This window comes from Rhinolophus hipposideros (assembly GCF_964194185.1).
Source record: "Rhinolophus hipposideros genome assembly, chromosome: 1".
Lineage (NCBI taxonomy): Eukaryota > Metazoa > Chordata > Mammalia > Chiroptera > Rhinolophidae > Rhinolophus > Rhinolophus hipposideros.
This window is the reverse complement of record NC_138047.1, coordinates 30,292,667-30,307,136: the sequence shown is the minus strand read 5'-3', so window position 1 is coordinate 30,307,136 and position 14,470 is coordinate 30,292,667. Positions and strand designations below refer to the sequence as shown.

Sequence of the window (14,470 nt, the reverse complement as noted above, 5' to 3'; positions counted from 1 at the left end):
TCAGCAGCCAGCAGCCAGAGAGCTGCTGTGAACGGCTGATTGGCGACTGACGGCTGATTGGCGACTGACGGCTGATTGGCGACTGACGGCTGATTGGCGACTGACTGCCTCAGCCTGGGGAGTGCAAGGCTCATAATACCAGCGTGGGACAGGGTGCTGTGTCCTACACAACTAGACTGCGAAAGAAGGGCTTGAACTGCAGGGAGGGTGGGGTGGGGAAGATGGGGAAGAAAGTGTGTGGGGGGAAGGAAATACAAAAATTATTAAAAAGAAAAAAAAAGGGAGACTGAGAGGCAACTTGGGAGAAAGTTAGTGCATTTAGTGGTTAGAAGGTTATGTTTGGAGCCAATCTGCGTGGGGTTTAAGTTCACTCTGCCTTTGCTACTTTTGTGACTTTAGACAATTACTTAACTTTCCGAGTCTCAGGATGCTTTTGTTGTTATTTGTTCTTGCATTTGTGAGAGAGGTGTATAAATAATGTCAAGATCATAGGACATAGGTCATGTGAGGAATAAGAGAGATGATCCAATTAAGTCCTTAGCACAGATTCTAGCACAGGGTAAGTGTCCATTAGCATTAATTATCATTATTGTAGAAGATTACATAGTCAGTAGTTGGCAGAGGTGAAACTGACTTCAGATCTGGGTATTCCACTACCTGGAACTGTCTCTAAGGATTTGGTTTAAAATAGTCTACTCTCAAGAAAATGATTGTTACCTAACCAGCCTGCCTTTGGATGTAGTCTGGAGTGGGAGGAAGGAGTTCTGCTAATGAGTGCTCCTGTCGATTTTCATATTTCTTATTCCAGAAGGGTCACCTCATGTTATCCACCAAGATCCTGATAGGAAACCAAATGCAACCCAGCTGGTCCAAATGAAGAGGCTTTAATAAAGGAACGACTTATCGGGGGGTTGAAAAAGGTTTAAGGAACAAACGAGGGTTGCCCAGGGACTCACAACAGCAGGGAGCCATGCTCAACCTGGCCTTACTGGCCAAGGCGAGGAATTTTCTTACTGGAAACAGGTTAAGGCCAGAGCTGTGAAGGAGGGCAGCCAGCAGGAGCAGTTGTGGAGGCGCGGGGTTACGGTTTGAAACCACGGTAAAGTTACGCTTTGTCTTTCTCTGAAAAATGTTTGTTTTCTAGGATACGTTTCTTGGTCTCTCTGCCATGGCCTGGCCCCGATGATTTATTATTTTCCTCTGCAAACACTAGAACTTACTGGGCTTGAAGGTTTTGGCATAGCGTTTCTTTCTCCAATATTCCTAACAATTAATCCTTTCTGGAAATTGGTTAACAAGAAATGGATGCTCACCCTGCTGCGGATAATTACTGTTGGTAAGATTTAAAAGTATTTCTTTCAGATTTGTTTTAGTGAAAAAATCAAGTGAAATATGTAGACTGTTCTTTGAATGCTAAATCATTAAATAAAAAAAATGAAAGATTTCTCTTTCTCTGACCTTAGAAGGATTCTAGTAAAACTGGAAGATTACACCAAAACCCAATGTGTTTTACATTTTTAACTTTTCTGTCCTATTGAAAAAGCCTTAAAAAATCACTGAAATAAGGAGGGGAAAGATATCTTGCTAAACACGTCAACTTTTTTTCCCCAGTTGTTTATTTACTTTTAATTTTTTATTAGTTTCAGGTGCACAAGACAAAGTAATACTTAGATGTTTATCATTTATATCCCTCACACTTGGTGAACCCCCTCCCCCCATCTACTATCCCTCTGACATCGCACAGAGCCATTACATTTCCTCTGTCTCTATTCCTAATGCTGTGCTCCGCTTCTTGTAAGTATATACATATACATATATACACACATACACACACACATATATACACACACATATATACATATACACGTATATATGTATATATATATATACATATATACGTGTATATGTATATATATACATATATACGTATATATGTATATATATATACATATATACGTGTATATATGTATATATATATATATATAAACTTGTAGTTGACATTCATTATTGTTCAGCTTCAGCTTCAGGTGTACAATGCAGTGATCAGGCATCTACATCATCCCTGAGGTGGTCTCCCTAATGAGACACGTGTCCATCGGATACCCTACAAAATCTTTACAACATTATTGATTACATTCCCCAAATTAATTTTCAGAACCCCGTGGCCATCTTGTGGTTACTGATTGTTTACTAATCCCCTCACCTTCCCCGTTATCCCCCCCCCATCTAGCAACCCTCAGTTTTTCCTCTACATCTCCAAAACTGTTTCTGATTAGTTCATTCACTTATTCTTTTCTTTGGATTCCACATATAAGTGAGATCATATGGTATTTGTCTTTCTCTGTCTGACTTATTTCACTTAACATAATGTTCTCTAGGTCCATCCATGTTGTTGCAAATGGTAAGATTTCTTTCTTCTTTATGCTGCGCAATACTCCATTGTAGAAATGCACCACAGTTTCTTAATCCAGTCATCTACCGATGGGCATTTCAGTAGTTTCCATGTCTTGGCTATTGTGTATAGTGCTGCAATAAACATAGGAGTGCATAAAGTTTTTTGAATTAGAGTTTTGGATTTCTCCGGATAGATACCTAGGAGTGGAATTGCTGGAGCATAAGGTAGTTCCATTTTCAGATTTTTGAGATACCTCCATACTGTTTTCCATAGTGGCTGCACAAATCTGCAATTTCACCAACAGTGCACAAGCGTTCCCTTTTCTCCACATCCGCGCCAGCACTTGTTGTTTGTTGATTTATTGATGATAGCCGTTTTGACTGGGGTGAGGTCGTATCTCATTGTGGTTTTTATTTGCATTTCTCTGATGGTTACTGAGTTTGAGCATTTTTTCATATGTCTGTTTGCCATCTGTATGTCCTTTTTAGAAAAATGTCTCTTCATGTCCTCTGCCCATTTTTTAATTGGGTTTTTTTTTTTTTGGAGTTGAGTTGAGTTTTTTATAAATTTGTGATATTAACCCTTTATCAGATATATCATTGGCAAATATCTTTTCCCATTCAGTAGGATCCCTTTTTGTTTTATTGATGGTTTCCTTTGCTGTGAAAAAACTGTTTGATGTAATCCCACATATTTATTTTTTTCTCTTACTTCCTTTGCACGAGGGGATATATCAGTAAATATCTTACTCTGGGTAATGTCTGTGAAGTTTCTTTCTATATTTTCTTTTAGGAATTTTATGGTTTCAGATCTTACATTTAAGTCTTTAAGCCATTTTGAATTTATTTTTGTATGTGGTGTAAGGAGGTCGTCCAAGTTCATTTTTTTGCATGTGTCTGTCCAGGTTTCCCAGCACCATTTATTGAATAGACTGTCTTTACCCCACTGTACAATCTTGCTTCCATTGTCGTAGATTAAATAGCCATGTAGGCATGGATTTATTTCTGGACTCTCTATTCTGTTCCATTGATCTATGTGTCTGTTTTTATGCTGGTACCATGCTGTTTTGATTACTTTAGCCTTGTAGTATAATTTGATGTCAGGTATCGTTATACCTCCCACTTTGTTCTTATTTCTCAAGATTGCTGAGGCTATCTGGGGTCTTTTATGGTCCCATATAAATTTTAGGATTATATGTTCTATTTCTGTGAAAAACATCTTTGGTAGTTTGATAGCAATTGCGTTGAATATGTATATTGCCTTAGGCAGTATGCACATTTTAACTATATTAATTCTTCCTATCCATGAATAGGGTATGCATTTCCATCTATTTATATCTTCTTTCATTTCCTTCTTCAGTGTCTTATAATTTTCTGATTACAGATTTTTTTACTTCTTTGGTTAAATTTATTCCCAGGTATTTTATGGTCTTTCAAGCAATTGTAAATGGGATTGTTTTTTTAATTTTTCTTTCTGATGTTTTATTATTGGTATATACAAATGCAACTGATTTCTGAATATTAATTTTGTATCCTGCTACTTTACTAAATTCATCTATCAGCTCTAATAGTTTCTTGGTGGAGTCTTTAGGGTTCTCTATATATAGTATCATGTCATCTGCATATAATGATAGTTTTACTTCCTCCTTACCGATTTGGATGCCTTTTATTTCTTTTTCTTGTCTGATTGCTGTGGCTAGAACTTCCAGCACTATGTTGAATAGAAGTGGAGAAAGTGGGCAACCTTGCCTTGTTCCTGATCTTAAGGGGAATGGTTTTAGCTTTTCCCCATTGAGTATGATGTTAGCTGTGGGTTTATCATGTATGGCCTTTATTATGTTGAGATATGATCCCTCTATTCCCACTTTCTTAAGGGTTTTTATCATAAATGGCTGCTGGATAAATTAAATAAATTATAGTTATGAAACTTGGAATACCGTAGAATGCTATGCAGCTATTAAAAAAAAAGAACATTATGTAATGAAGTGGATTGTTCTTCAAAATATAATAAGTGAAAAAAGGAAGCACTAAACAGTGTATGCAGAATATTAACATTTGTGTAGAAAAGATTAGATGAAAATATATTTAGTATTTAATTGAACATGCGTTAAATAGCTCTAAAAGGATAAAAAAAAAAGAATAGCATTTTAGTTGCTTCCAGGATGAAACATATGGTTTGTAGAGATAGGTAGGAAAGGGAAATTTTGCACTGTATACATTTTGTACTTTTTGAATTTTGAATTTGAGTATGTCACATTGCCAAAAAATATCAATTAAAAAATTTTTGATGTACACTTACTCTCACTAAGAATTGAGATTATTGGTATTAGTAAATATTGAGAGACCTTGGTGAGATAGTGGTAGTAAAAAACATAAGAAGGTGAGGTTGTGGAGAAAAGGTTTAAAAAACAGAAACACCAGGCTGCAGTCTATTTGAATCTGTTGATGAAAACTGTAGCTGTCTTTGTTCTGCTGGAACACATTTGGTTTCTCTGAGTTTTTCCAGTGGCGTTTGTTTATGAACCATGCCATATATTTCTTCTGTCTGGAAATAGTCAGTTGACTTTTTTTCGGAAACACAGACAGGAATCACTAGGAAATTGCCTTCTGCTTTTTCAGGCATCCGCGCCTGAAGAAGGCAGGACACAGCTAGTGTAGTGCGTTCTACAGCTGTCCACGTAGGTGTAGAATTCTGGTTTAGAAAGAGCTTGGACTCAGAACAGTGGTAAATACCCCTGAAAAATGCACCTTTGACAAAGATAGGTGCCATAGGAATGGAAAGACATATCAAATGGCTGCGAAATTTTCCGTTCCTTAAATAATAGAAATGAAGCTTTCTACCCTGAACTGCATGTATAGTTACTGAGTTCAACTGCCCTGGGCTTATAGTATCCTTCTGTGCATTACTATGGCCTGAGTGTTGCAAATTTCTCATCATGTTCCCTGGTTGGCTTTTACAGGAGTGATCTCATCACTGGTACTTTTTTGTTGCCTTTGCTCAATGCTGTCTTATCTACAAAGCCACCTTCTGAGCATTTGCTGGGACAGTATTTTATTATTTAAATCCAGTTCTAGTCCAGGAACTTCTGGTGGCGATAAGAGCTATTAAATAAGTTTGAGGGGGGTACAATGTTTGGGATGCTTCCCTTCCACCTCCTTTCTCCATGAAACTCATCGCCTTGGATAGAGGTAGAATTATATTGAGCAAGTGGAGTAGTGACTCAGAGTTGAGGATGAAGAGGCCAGTTTCTGCTAGATACTCTTCCGGGTAATCATTGAAGCTTTGCTGATGCTAAACAAAGGCTGAAGTAAGCCAAGATTTGTCTTAAAACTCCCTTCAGATGCTTCTTAAGGAAATGAAACAACTTTGTTTTTGAAAGCGTCCTAAGGTATTCTCACATAACTACAGAGAAAAGCTGAGTGTTATGTGCTAGCTTACCTCTGGCATCTCAGATATTTTAGTTTAATTACTCTGTAGTTAACTATTAAAATAGTTCATACTCCTATTGACTTGGGCTGTTTTGACTTTAAAGATTTTGACCCCCTAGAATGGGTGTAATCAGAAAGATAGAAAATAACAAGTATTGGCAAGAATGAGGAGAAATTGGAATGCTCACACATTGCTGGTAAGAATGTAAAATAGTGTAGTTGCTTTGGAAAACAGTTTGGCAGTTCATGAAAATGTTAAACAGAGTTATTATATGACTCAAGAACTCTACTCCTTGGTATACATCCATGAAAAATGAAAACATATTTTCACACAAGACCTTGTACACAAATGTTCACAGCAGCATTATTCGTAATAGCCAAAAAGTGGAAACAACTGAATGCCCATCAGCTGAAGAATAGATAAACAAAATGCAGTCTATTTATGCAATAGAATATTATTCAGCCAAAAAAGGAATGGCATACTGATACATACTACGGTATGGATGAACCTTGAAAACATTATATTAAGTGAAAGAAGACAGCCACAGAAAGCTACATATCGTATGATTCCATTTATATGAAATGCCCAGAATAGGAAAAATTCATACAGGCAGGAAATAGATGAGTGATTGCCGGGGGCTGGCAGGGTGAGGAAGAGGAAAAGAGAGTGACTGCTAACAGGTATGGGTTTCTTCTTGGGGTGATGAAAATATTCTGGAATTAGATAGTGTTAATAGTAACACAACTTTGTGCATATGTTAAAAACCATGGAATTGTACACTTTAACGTGGTGAATTTTATGGTATGAATGATATCGCAATAAAATCTTTAAAAAGATTTATGTACACATACAATTAATTATGTATTAACTCTATCTCTCTGAGTATAAAGATGGTATCAGGCCATTGAGTACCAATGCATGTTTGCCATATATGTTTAGCTTTCTTTGGTTTGTTTTGTAGGCAGCATAGCCTCCTTCCAGGCTCCCAATGCCAGAATTCGGCTCGCGGTCCTTGCGCTTGGTGTATCTTCTTCGCTGATAGTGCAAGCTGTGACGTGGTGGACAGGAAGTGGTTTGCAAAGGTATGGTTTGTGTCTTGTGCACCTGTAGCCAAGTATGTGTGGTGATCTGTAACCAAAGGGGAAGCTGGGACCAAGAGTTCCAGGTTATAGTATTTACCTTCCATCTGGCTGAATAGAAGTTTTCTTTTTTCCTCTTTTTACAAAGTCAGGACCGAATAGTTGCCATCAGTCTTGATAATGTTTTGAGAAAGAAGGAATTTTAACAAGTTGCTTAGGTAATGGACTAGCTAAAGGCTAAGTCGTGTATATTACTGCAAATTGCCAATTATACTATTTCATTTACTCATTCTAGAAAGCAATGAAATTCATGATGGACATTGCTCATTGAAACCACATTAAAAGTCTTTGAAAATACTTTTGCACTTACAGGTACCTCAGAACCTGGGGATTCATCTCAGGACAGATTTTTCTTGTTGTTCTCCGCATATGGTATACTTCACTAAACCCCATCTGGAGTTATCAGATGTCCAACAGAGTGATACTAGCATTGAGTACCATCGCCACACTTGATCGCATTTCCACAGGTAAGTGTGTGCCCATTTGATTTAGGCATATTTTCTCTCTTGCATGGTTTACTTTTCTTATCTAAATGGAACACATCTTGGAAAGGTAAAAATAGTCCTTCTGCACTATTTCTCTATTTCAACTTTTTCTCCCTCTGAAATAGTAACTGGTGCAGCCAGTGGACTATTCTCCAAGCAGAAGGCATCTTTTCCTTGCTAGTACAGAGAGAGAAAATAAAAAGTGGTCTGTGGCTTGTGTCACTGTGGAGTGGGAGAGTCGACCAGGCGTCCTGCTCCCAGTGGGCTTTCAGCTTTTTCTCCTTTTCCCCTCTGGACAGGGCTTTCCAGGATGGGATTCTTCACCCCTCGTCCTCCATACTCACCTCACTATATCTCTCATACCATAGAAAGTTGTGAGCTAGGGCTGTGGGAACTACCTGGGTTTGTTTATTTTTTCTAGGAATCTGAAGCTATTTAAACTCCAAATCTGAAACTTGAAAAGAAAGGCAATCTTCTTGCACATTCATTCCCACCACCTTTTAAATCACCTGTCTCCCTCTGGAGCTGACTCTCCCAGACATTCACATACCCAACTTAGATGTTGGCTTCACATGTTAACTCTTGACCCTTCTGAAAAGAAGGGAGAAGTGTGACTAGATTCTAATTAATTTGCTCCTGGCTCCTGTAACTTTCAGCGAGTCACTGTTCTTTGTAAATACAAGGAGAAATCTCACAGATTCATGGAACTTTAGAAGGTTTTGGCACACCATGAACAAAATCCTTTTGACCCCGATTTTGGCATGAGTTGGGGGTAGTAAGAATAGGGGAACATCATGCAAGTAAATTGGTCAAGTGACATTACTATTATTCATTAGAACATTTAGATCTCAGTCTAGTACCCTAATATGTTTTATATTTTATAAAACACTAACATTTAAAAGTTGAAACTCAGGCAGCAAATCTCACGGATACAGCCTGATAAGGATCTGAACTCAGGGTATCCTTTACACTTCCTGACTTGTGTTTTATTGTTTCTCGCCTCTGTTTTAAATTTATGTGACCCAGTTGTTGGTCCCTTCTTGTTTTTACCCCTATGCTTCCATTTACAAAACTCCAGGCTCTTCACCAGCTTATCTGATAAGCTGGATATGTGACCATACCAGGCATTTTTTTTTTTTTGGTAGTTTTATTGAAGATTTGCTGGGTCCTGGGGGGAGGGTCACCCACCATAATACTCAGGAAATTCAGTTTAGCTATCTCCCTTCTCCAAAGATTGCTTAGCCTGCAGGCCCTGACCTTCTGCCGTTTTCACCACCCTCTACCTTAACCCCATCGCTTTCAGCTCTGTTCCTACTTCTTCTGACTCCTTTACTGGCAGAATGGCTTTCTCCTTGTGACATCGGGCTGCCATCCCCCTAAGGCTTCCTTTGATCCTTTGACTATGCTTCACAGTGTCATAAAGCAGGCTCTCTGTTCCTATGAAGAAATTCTCCTGCCAGCGTTTTCTCCAATTGTTACATTTGTGTAGGGTATGTCACTTATGCAATGAGTTGAGACCCCTTGGTTAAACCGTCCTGGAAGTACAGTGTGGTTACGTACACAGGTGCTGCAGCCAGACAGCCCAAGCTCCAATCCCAGTTTCTCTTTACTTGGTGTATGATCTTGGACGAGTCACTCATTGTCTCTGGGCTTCAATTTTCTAATCTGTAAAATGGGATTACTAATAAAGCCCCCATAATAAAGTTGTTGTGACAATTAAGAGAGTCCATACAGAGGGCTCAGAACAGGGCTTGGCACACAGTAACTGCCCAGTCAATGCACTGTTAACACTCTGGGTACATGGAGGATAGGATGAGAAGCCGCCGGGGTCCTGGAAGTGTTCCACACAGATTGGACTGCATCTGTTCCCTGAACATTCCATTCACTTTTCCTACATGTATTTTTGCTCCTACTGTTCATATGAAGTAAAGAACTTTCTGTATGTTCACTTGTCAAATTCCAAAAATGCTTTGTTCTTCCTAAACCATTCCTGATCCAGCCTATCTGAAATAATCTCTCCCACTGACTAGCTCTCAGCAGATTTTGATTTGTACTGTAGTTACATGTCTCATCTCCCCTTCTACAGTAAGCTCCTTGAAACCAGGTGCCGTTTTTCCCCTTTATAAAAGTCTGTAACATATAGAGGTAAGTTGCCATGTAATTGACCCTTTTCCATTTGTTTTATTCTAGATGGTGACTGCAGTAAACCTGAGGGGAAAAAGACCAGTCAGGCAGCCAAGGGGCTGGCCTGTAGACCGCACTGGTCGTTGGCAGGGGCTGCCTTTGGCAGTCTTGTGTTCCTCACCCACTGGATTTTTGGAGAGGTCTCTCTTGTTTCCAGATGGGCAGTGAGTGGGTATCCCCATCCAGGGCCAGCTCCTAACCCCTTTGGGTGAGTTTGGGTTTGTAAGCAATGAAGAAATTGGCTGTTATGATGGAAGGGAGAAATACCTCACTTGTTGAGCAGCTAGATCTGTGCCAGCCAGGTATTTCCTATTGTCCTTACCCTAGAGACCAGCAACGTTGCATAAAATCATTGTGTACTCCGGAGATGAGGAGCCAGAAGAGTATTTGCTCCAGTTCTGAAAAGTTACTGCAGCGCAGATGAGGGAGCGCTGAAAACTGCACAGCTCAGTAAGAGGTTCTGGGATCTTCTGCAGGGGCACTCTGAGACTCTGAGGAATCTCCACATGCAAGACCATGCTCAGCTGCAGGGAAGGCGTGGCATTCCCTGGCCGTTTTCTCCAGAGTTCCCTCTCCCTCCACCCCATTACAGTTATGAGCATTTGGTAGGAGGAGACCAGGGTGCCTGAGGAGAGACCACGTTGGCAGTCTGGGCAGAGTTCTCGATTCTCTGCACGTGAGGGAAGCCCAGAGAGCTCTGCATCCTCTGTGACTTTGGGACCCGCTCCTGCCGTGGGGCGCCCAAGGAGTTAGGAGTCTTGAGTTCAGGTGTTGGTGCATGTGCTTGGTCCTCATTAACCCTCTCTCCACTCTTCCTGACACCTCTTTTCTTCCATGGCCAGGTCCCACCTTTCATATTAAACCTTTCAGGTCCTTTAAGGGAGAATCCTTGAAGCATCTGCCTCAGGACTGAAATTCCCATATTTGGAGACACGCAACTGCCTGCTGGATCTTCCCCAGCACGTATCTGAGCCTATCCCACAGGTGTCTCAAACTCAGCATGTCCATGTCTGGACTCAGTAGTTCCAGTCACCAAACATGTTCTTCCTTCTCCATGCCTTGGTTCTCTGTCTCCCCACCCCACCATCCAAACCAGAGGCCAGGAGCCGTCCTAGAATTCTGAGTCTTCCTCATTTTCTGCATTGAATTGGGCATTAAGTCCAGTTGATTCTACTATTTCTCTTAAAGAGTCTTTCCCTTCTTCCCTGTCTCTAACCATATCGGCCTTAGTGGAGTCCTCACCACCTTTCTCCTAGGCTGTTGCTATTCTCTCCTAGTTGTCTCTCTTCAGTGTGGCCTTCTCCACACTGCCCCAGAGTGAGCTCTCTAAAATGCAAGTCTGACTCCATCACTCCCTTGCTTAAAACTTTTCAGTGGTCTTCCCCCCTCCCATACCAGATCACTTGTGACAGGATCTGCACACCCTTCCCCCCGCCACATACACTTTTACAAATGCTCCCTACCTTATCCCAGTGCTTTACCCAGGCTGAAATCGCTTTTAGTTCCTTAGAAGTTCCAGACTATTCTAGTCCTCATCTGCATGTACATGCTCTTCCCTTTATCTGGGTTGCCTTCTCTGCATTGACATCCTGGCAAGCTCTTACTCATCCTTCAGAACCCAGCTCATGCATTGCCTCTGTGAAGTCTTTTCTGATTATCCCAAGGATTCCTTTATGACACATATTACCTTGAATCTCCACCCCCCTTTATATCTCTTATTATTATTCTGTGTTACAATTTAAAAAATATTAGTTATTTGATGTCTTCTCTTCCTTTCCAGACACCATGCTCCTTGAGGGCAAGAAGTGAGAAAAGGAACTAATATTTCTGACTTACTTTGTGTCAGGCACTGAGCTAGGAATTTTACCTATGTTATCTCATTCAGAGTCTATGTCTTTTTGATTTGGATGCTTTAACACATGTGGGAGAAGGGAGAGAATGAAGAACGGCACAGAGGAAGAGAGGGGCAGGGATGGAGTTTATTCCTTTATTTTTTAAAATTAGTTTTAGTTGTACAAAGCAATATAATAGTTAGACGTTTAAACTCCCCATAAACTGATAACACACTCCCCAAGATACTACCCCTCTGACATCTAATATAGCTATTACAATACCATTGACTATCTTTCCTGTGCTATACTCCACATCCCATGATTATATGTACTTATATATTTAGTTACAGTTGACGTTCAATATTCTACTTCAGCTTTAGGTGTATAGCACATTGGTCAGGCATCTACACAGTCTATGACGTGATTCCCCTGATAAGTCCAGTGCCCATCTGGCACCTTATATGATCTTTACAACATTGTTGATTAAATTCCCCATATTGTATTTACTACCATTTTGTATTTCTTAATGCCTTCACCTTCTTCACCCTGCCCCCAACCCCATTTCCATCTATCACCCTGGTAGATCTAGTGCCTATCGAGCACTGTACCTAGTTATTACAATATTATTGACTATATTCCTTATGCTATACCCTACATCTCCATGACTACTGTGTAGCAACCAATTTGTACGTCTTAATCCCTTCCCCTTTCACCCATCCTTTACACCCCTCCCATCTTAAAGAAGTCCCTCTAAGAGTTCTTTTAATACTGGTTTGTGTGATGAACTCCTTCAGCTTTTTCTTGTCCAGGAAGCTACTTAACTGTCCTTCAATTCTAAATGACAGACTTGCTAGGTAGAGCAATCTTGGATGTATGTTGTTGCTTTTCATCACTTGGAATATTTCCTGCCACTCCCTTCTTGCCTGCAAAGTTTCTGTTGAGAAATCAGCTGACAGTCTTATGGGCGCTCCCTTGTAGGTAACTAACTGCTTTTCTCTTGCTGCTTTTAAGATTCTCTCTTTGTATTTAACTTTTGGCATTTTAATTATGATGTGTCTTGGTGTTGGTCTCTTTGGATTTATCTTATTTGGGACTCTCTGTGCTTCCTGGGCTTGTATGTCCATTTCCTTCACCAGGTTAGGGAAGTTTTCTGTCATTATTTCTTCAAATAGGTGTTCAATTCCTTGTTCTCTCTCTTCTCCTTTTGGTACCCCTATAATGCAAATTTTGGTATGTCTGATATTGTCCCAGAGGCCCCTTAAACTCCCCTCAATTTTTTGGATTCTTTTTTCTTTTTGCTGTTCTGGTTGGGTGTTTTCTGCTACCTTGTCTTCTACATCACTGGTTGGCTCTTTTGCTTCATTTAATCTACTGTTGGTTCCCTGTAATATATTCTTCGTTTCCATTATTGTATCTATTTCTAACTGGTTCTTTTTTATGGTTTTCATCTCTCTGTTGAAGTTCTCCCTGAGATCACTGAGCATTCTTATAACCAGTGTTTGGAACTCTGCATCTAAAAGATTGCTTATCTCTGTTTCGCTTAGTTCTTTTTTTGGAGCTTTGTTCTGTTCTTTTATTTGGGACATGTTTCTTTGTCTCCCCATGTTGGCTGCCTCCCTGTGTTTGTTTCTATGTATTAGGTAGGGCTGCTATGTCTTCTGGTCTTAGTAGAGTGGCCTATGTAGTAGGTGTGCTGTGGGGTTCATTGGCGCAGTCTTTCTGGTCCCCTGAGCCACGTGCTCCAGGTGTGTCCCTTGTGTGAGTTGTGTGTGCCCCCGTCTTGTAGTTGAGCCTTGGTTGATAGTTGCACATCAATGCAAGCAACTGACCCTTGGGCTCACTGGTTGTGAGGACTGGTCTTGACTATATTGGAAGAATTGTTGTGCAGGGCTGACCCTACGGAGCAGGATCTGCCTCAGCAGGGCTCTGCCCAATTTGCCCCTTGGGTGTTTCATACTTGGAGATGGCTGGGTGATGCTCCAGCTCATTTTGAAGCTGGCCACTGGGGGCTCCAGCCCCAGGATAACCTTGGAGAGGACCTGCTGTAGGTTTATTTAAACCACAGCCTGTAACCCACCCGGGGCCACCCAGTGGGAGCCAGAATGAAATCTGCAGATGTCTCCTGCCTGTGCTGTGCTTGAAAGTGCCTTGAGAGGCCAAGTTGTGAACCAAGGCCAGCTGCCACTAATGTCAGCTTAGGGCTGCTCAGCCAGATGTACAGGACACACTCAAGTGAGATGCTGCTTGCCTTAGTTCAGGGAACCTCTGAGAAATCCTAGGAAAGTGCAGTTTGAGCCAGGGCAGGTGGTCAGCAGGAAAAGCCACCGAAAGCTGCCTGGATATGCCTGATAGTTGGACAGGGCCAGGTCTCAAATTGCCAGAGTGGGGTGAACAAACAGCAGAGACTCAGAAATGGCTGCCACCTGTGTTCACATGCCGGGAAGGAGGAAGGGCTCAAGAATGAAACAATGGCCTCTGTCAGTTCCTCCATCCAGGAGAAAGCCACCTCTCCAGCCTCTGTCCCAAGCCAGACAACACAATTCCCCACCATTTGTCCTTGCCTCCTTTCACACTGCTGCCCAAGCACTGGAGCTCAGAGCAAATGATTCCGTTAGTAAGTTCATGCAGTCCCTTTAAGAGGAGCGCCTGTGAGTGCAGCCACACTCAGTCTCACTCAGTCACAATCTCTGCTAATTTTCACAACCAAAATTTATGGGGACTTCTCTCCCATAAATTGGAACACTGGAACACTGGACTGGGATGGGTCTGGGATCTCTCGCTCCTCTACGGGGTGAGGGGGGACACCCAAAGCCGAAATAGCCCTCCCGATTTTTAAAGGTCACTCGTGGGTGTGGGACCAGCCCATACTGCGTCTCTGAACTTCTTACCAGTCTGGAGGTGGCTTCTTCTGCACGTCCTTAGTTGAAAGGCTTCAATTCAGCTTGATTTTAGGTGATTCTCAATAACGGTTGTTTTGTAGACTAGTTGTAATTTTGATGTGGTTGT

General features: G+C 41.0%; 1 protein-coding gene across 1 annotated transcript in view; it reads left to right on the top strand.

The window, feature by feature from the left end:
• Positions 1-1,167: 1,167 nt before the first annotated feature.
• CWH43 (cell wall biogenesis 43 C-terminal homolog) overlaps positions 1,168-14,470 on the top strand; it is a 59,297-nt gene continuing 45,994 nt past the window's right edge. Inside the window, exons 1-4 of the mRNA XM_081059626.1 lie at positions 1,168-1,336; positions 6,786-6,906; positions 7,276-7,430; positions 9,639-9,840. Of these exons, the coding sequence (XP_080915752.1) occupies positions 1,183-1,336; positions 6,786-6,906; positions 7,276-7,430; positions 9,639-9,840 (632 nt within the window). The 5' untranslated portion in view covers positions 1,168-1,182. The remainder of the gene's footprint in view (positions 1,337-6,785; positions 6,907-7,275; positions 7,431-9,638; positions 9,841-14,470) is intronic.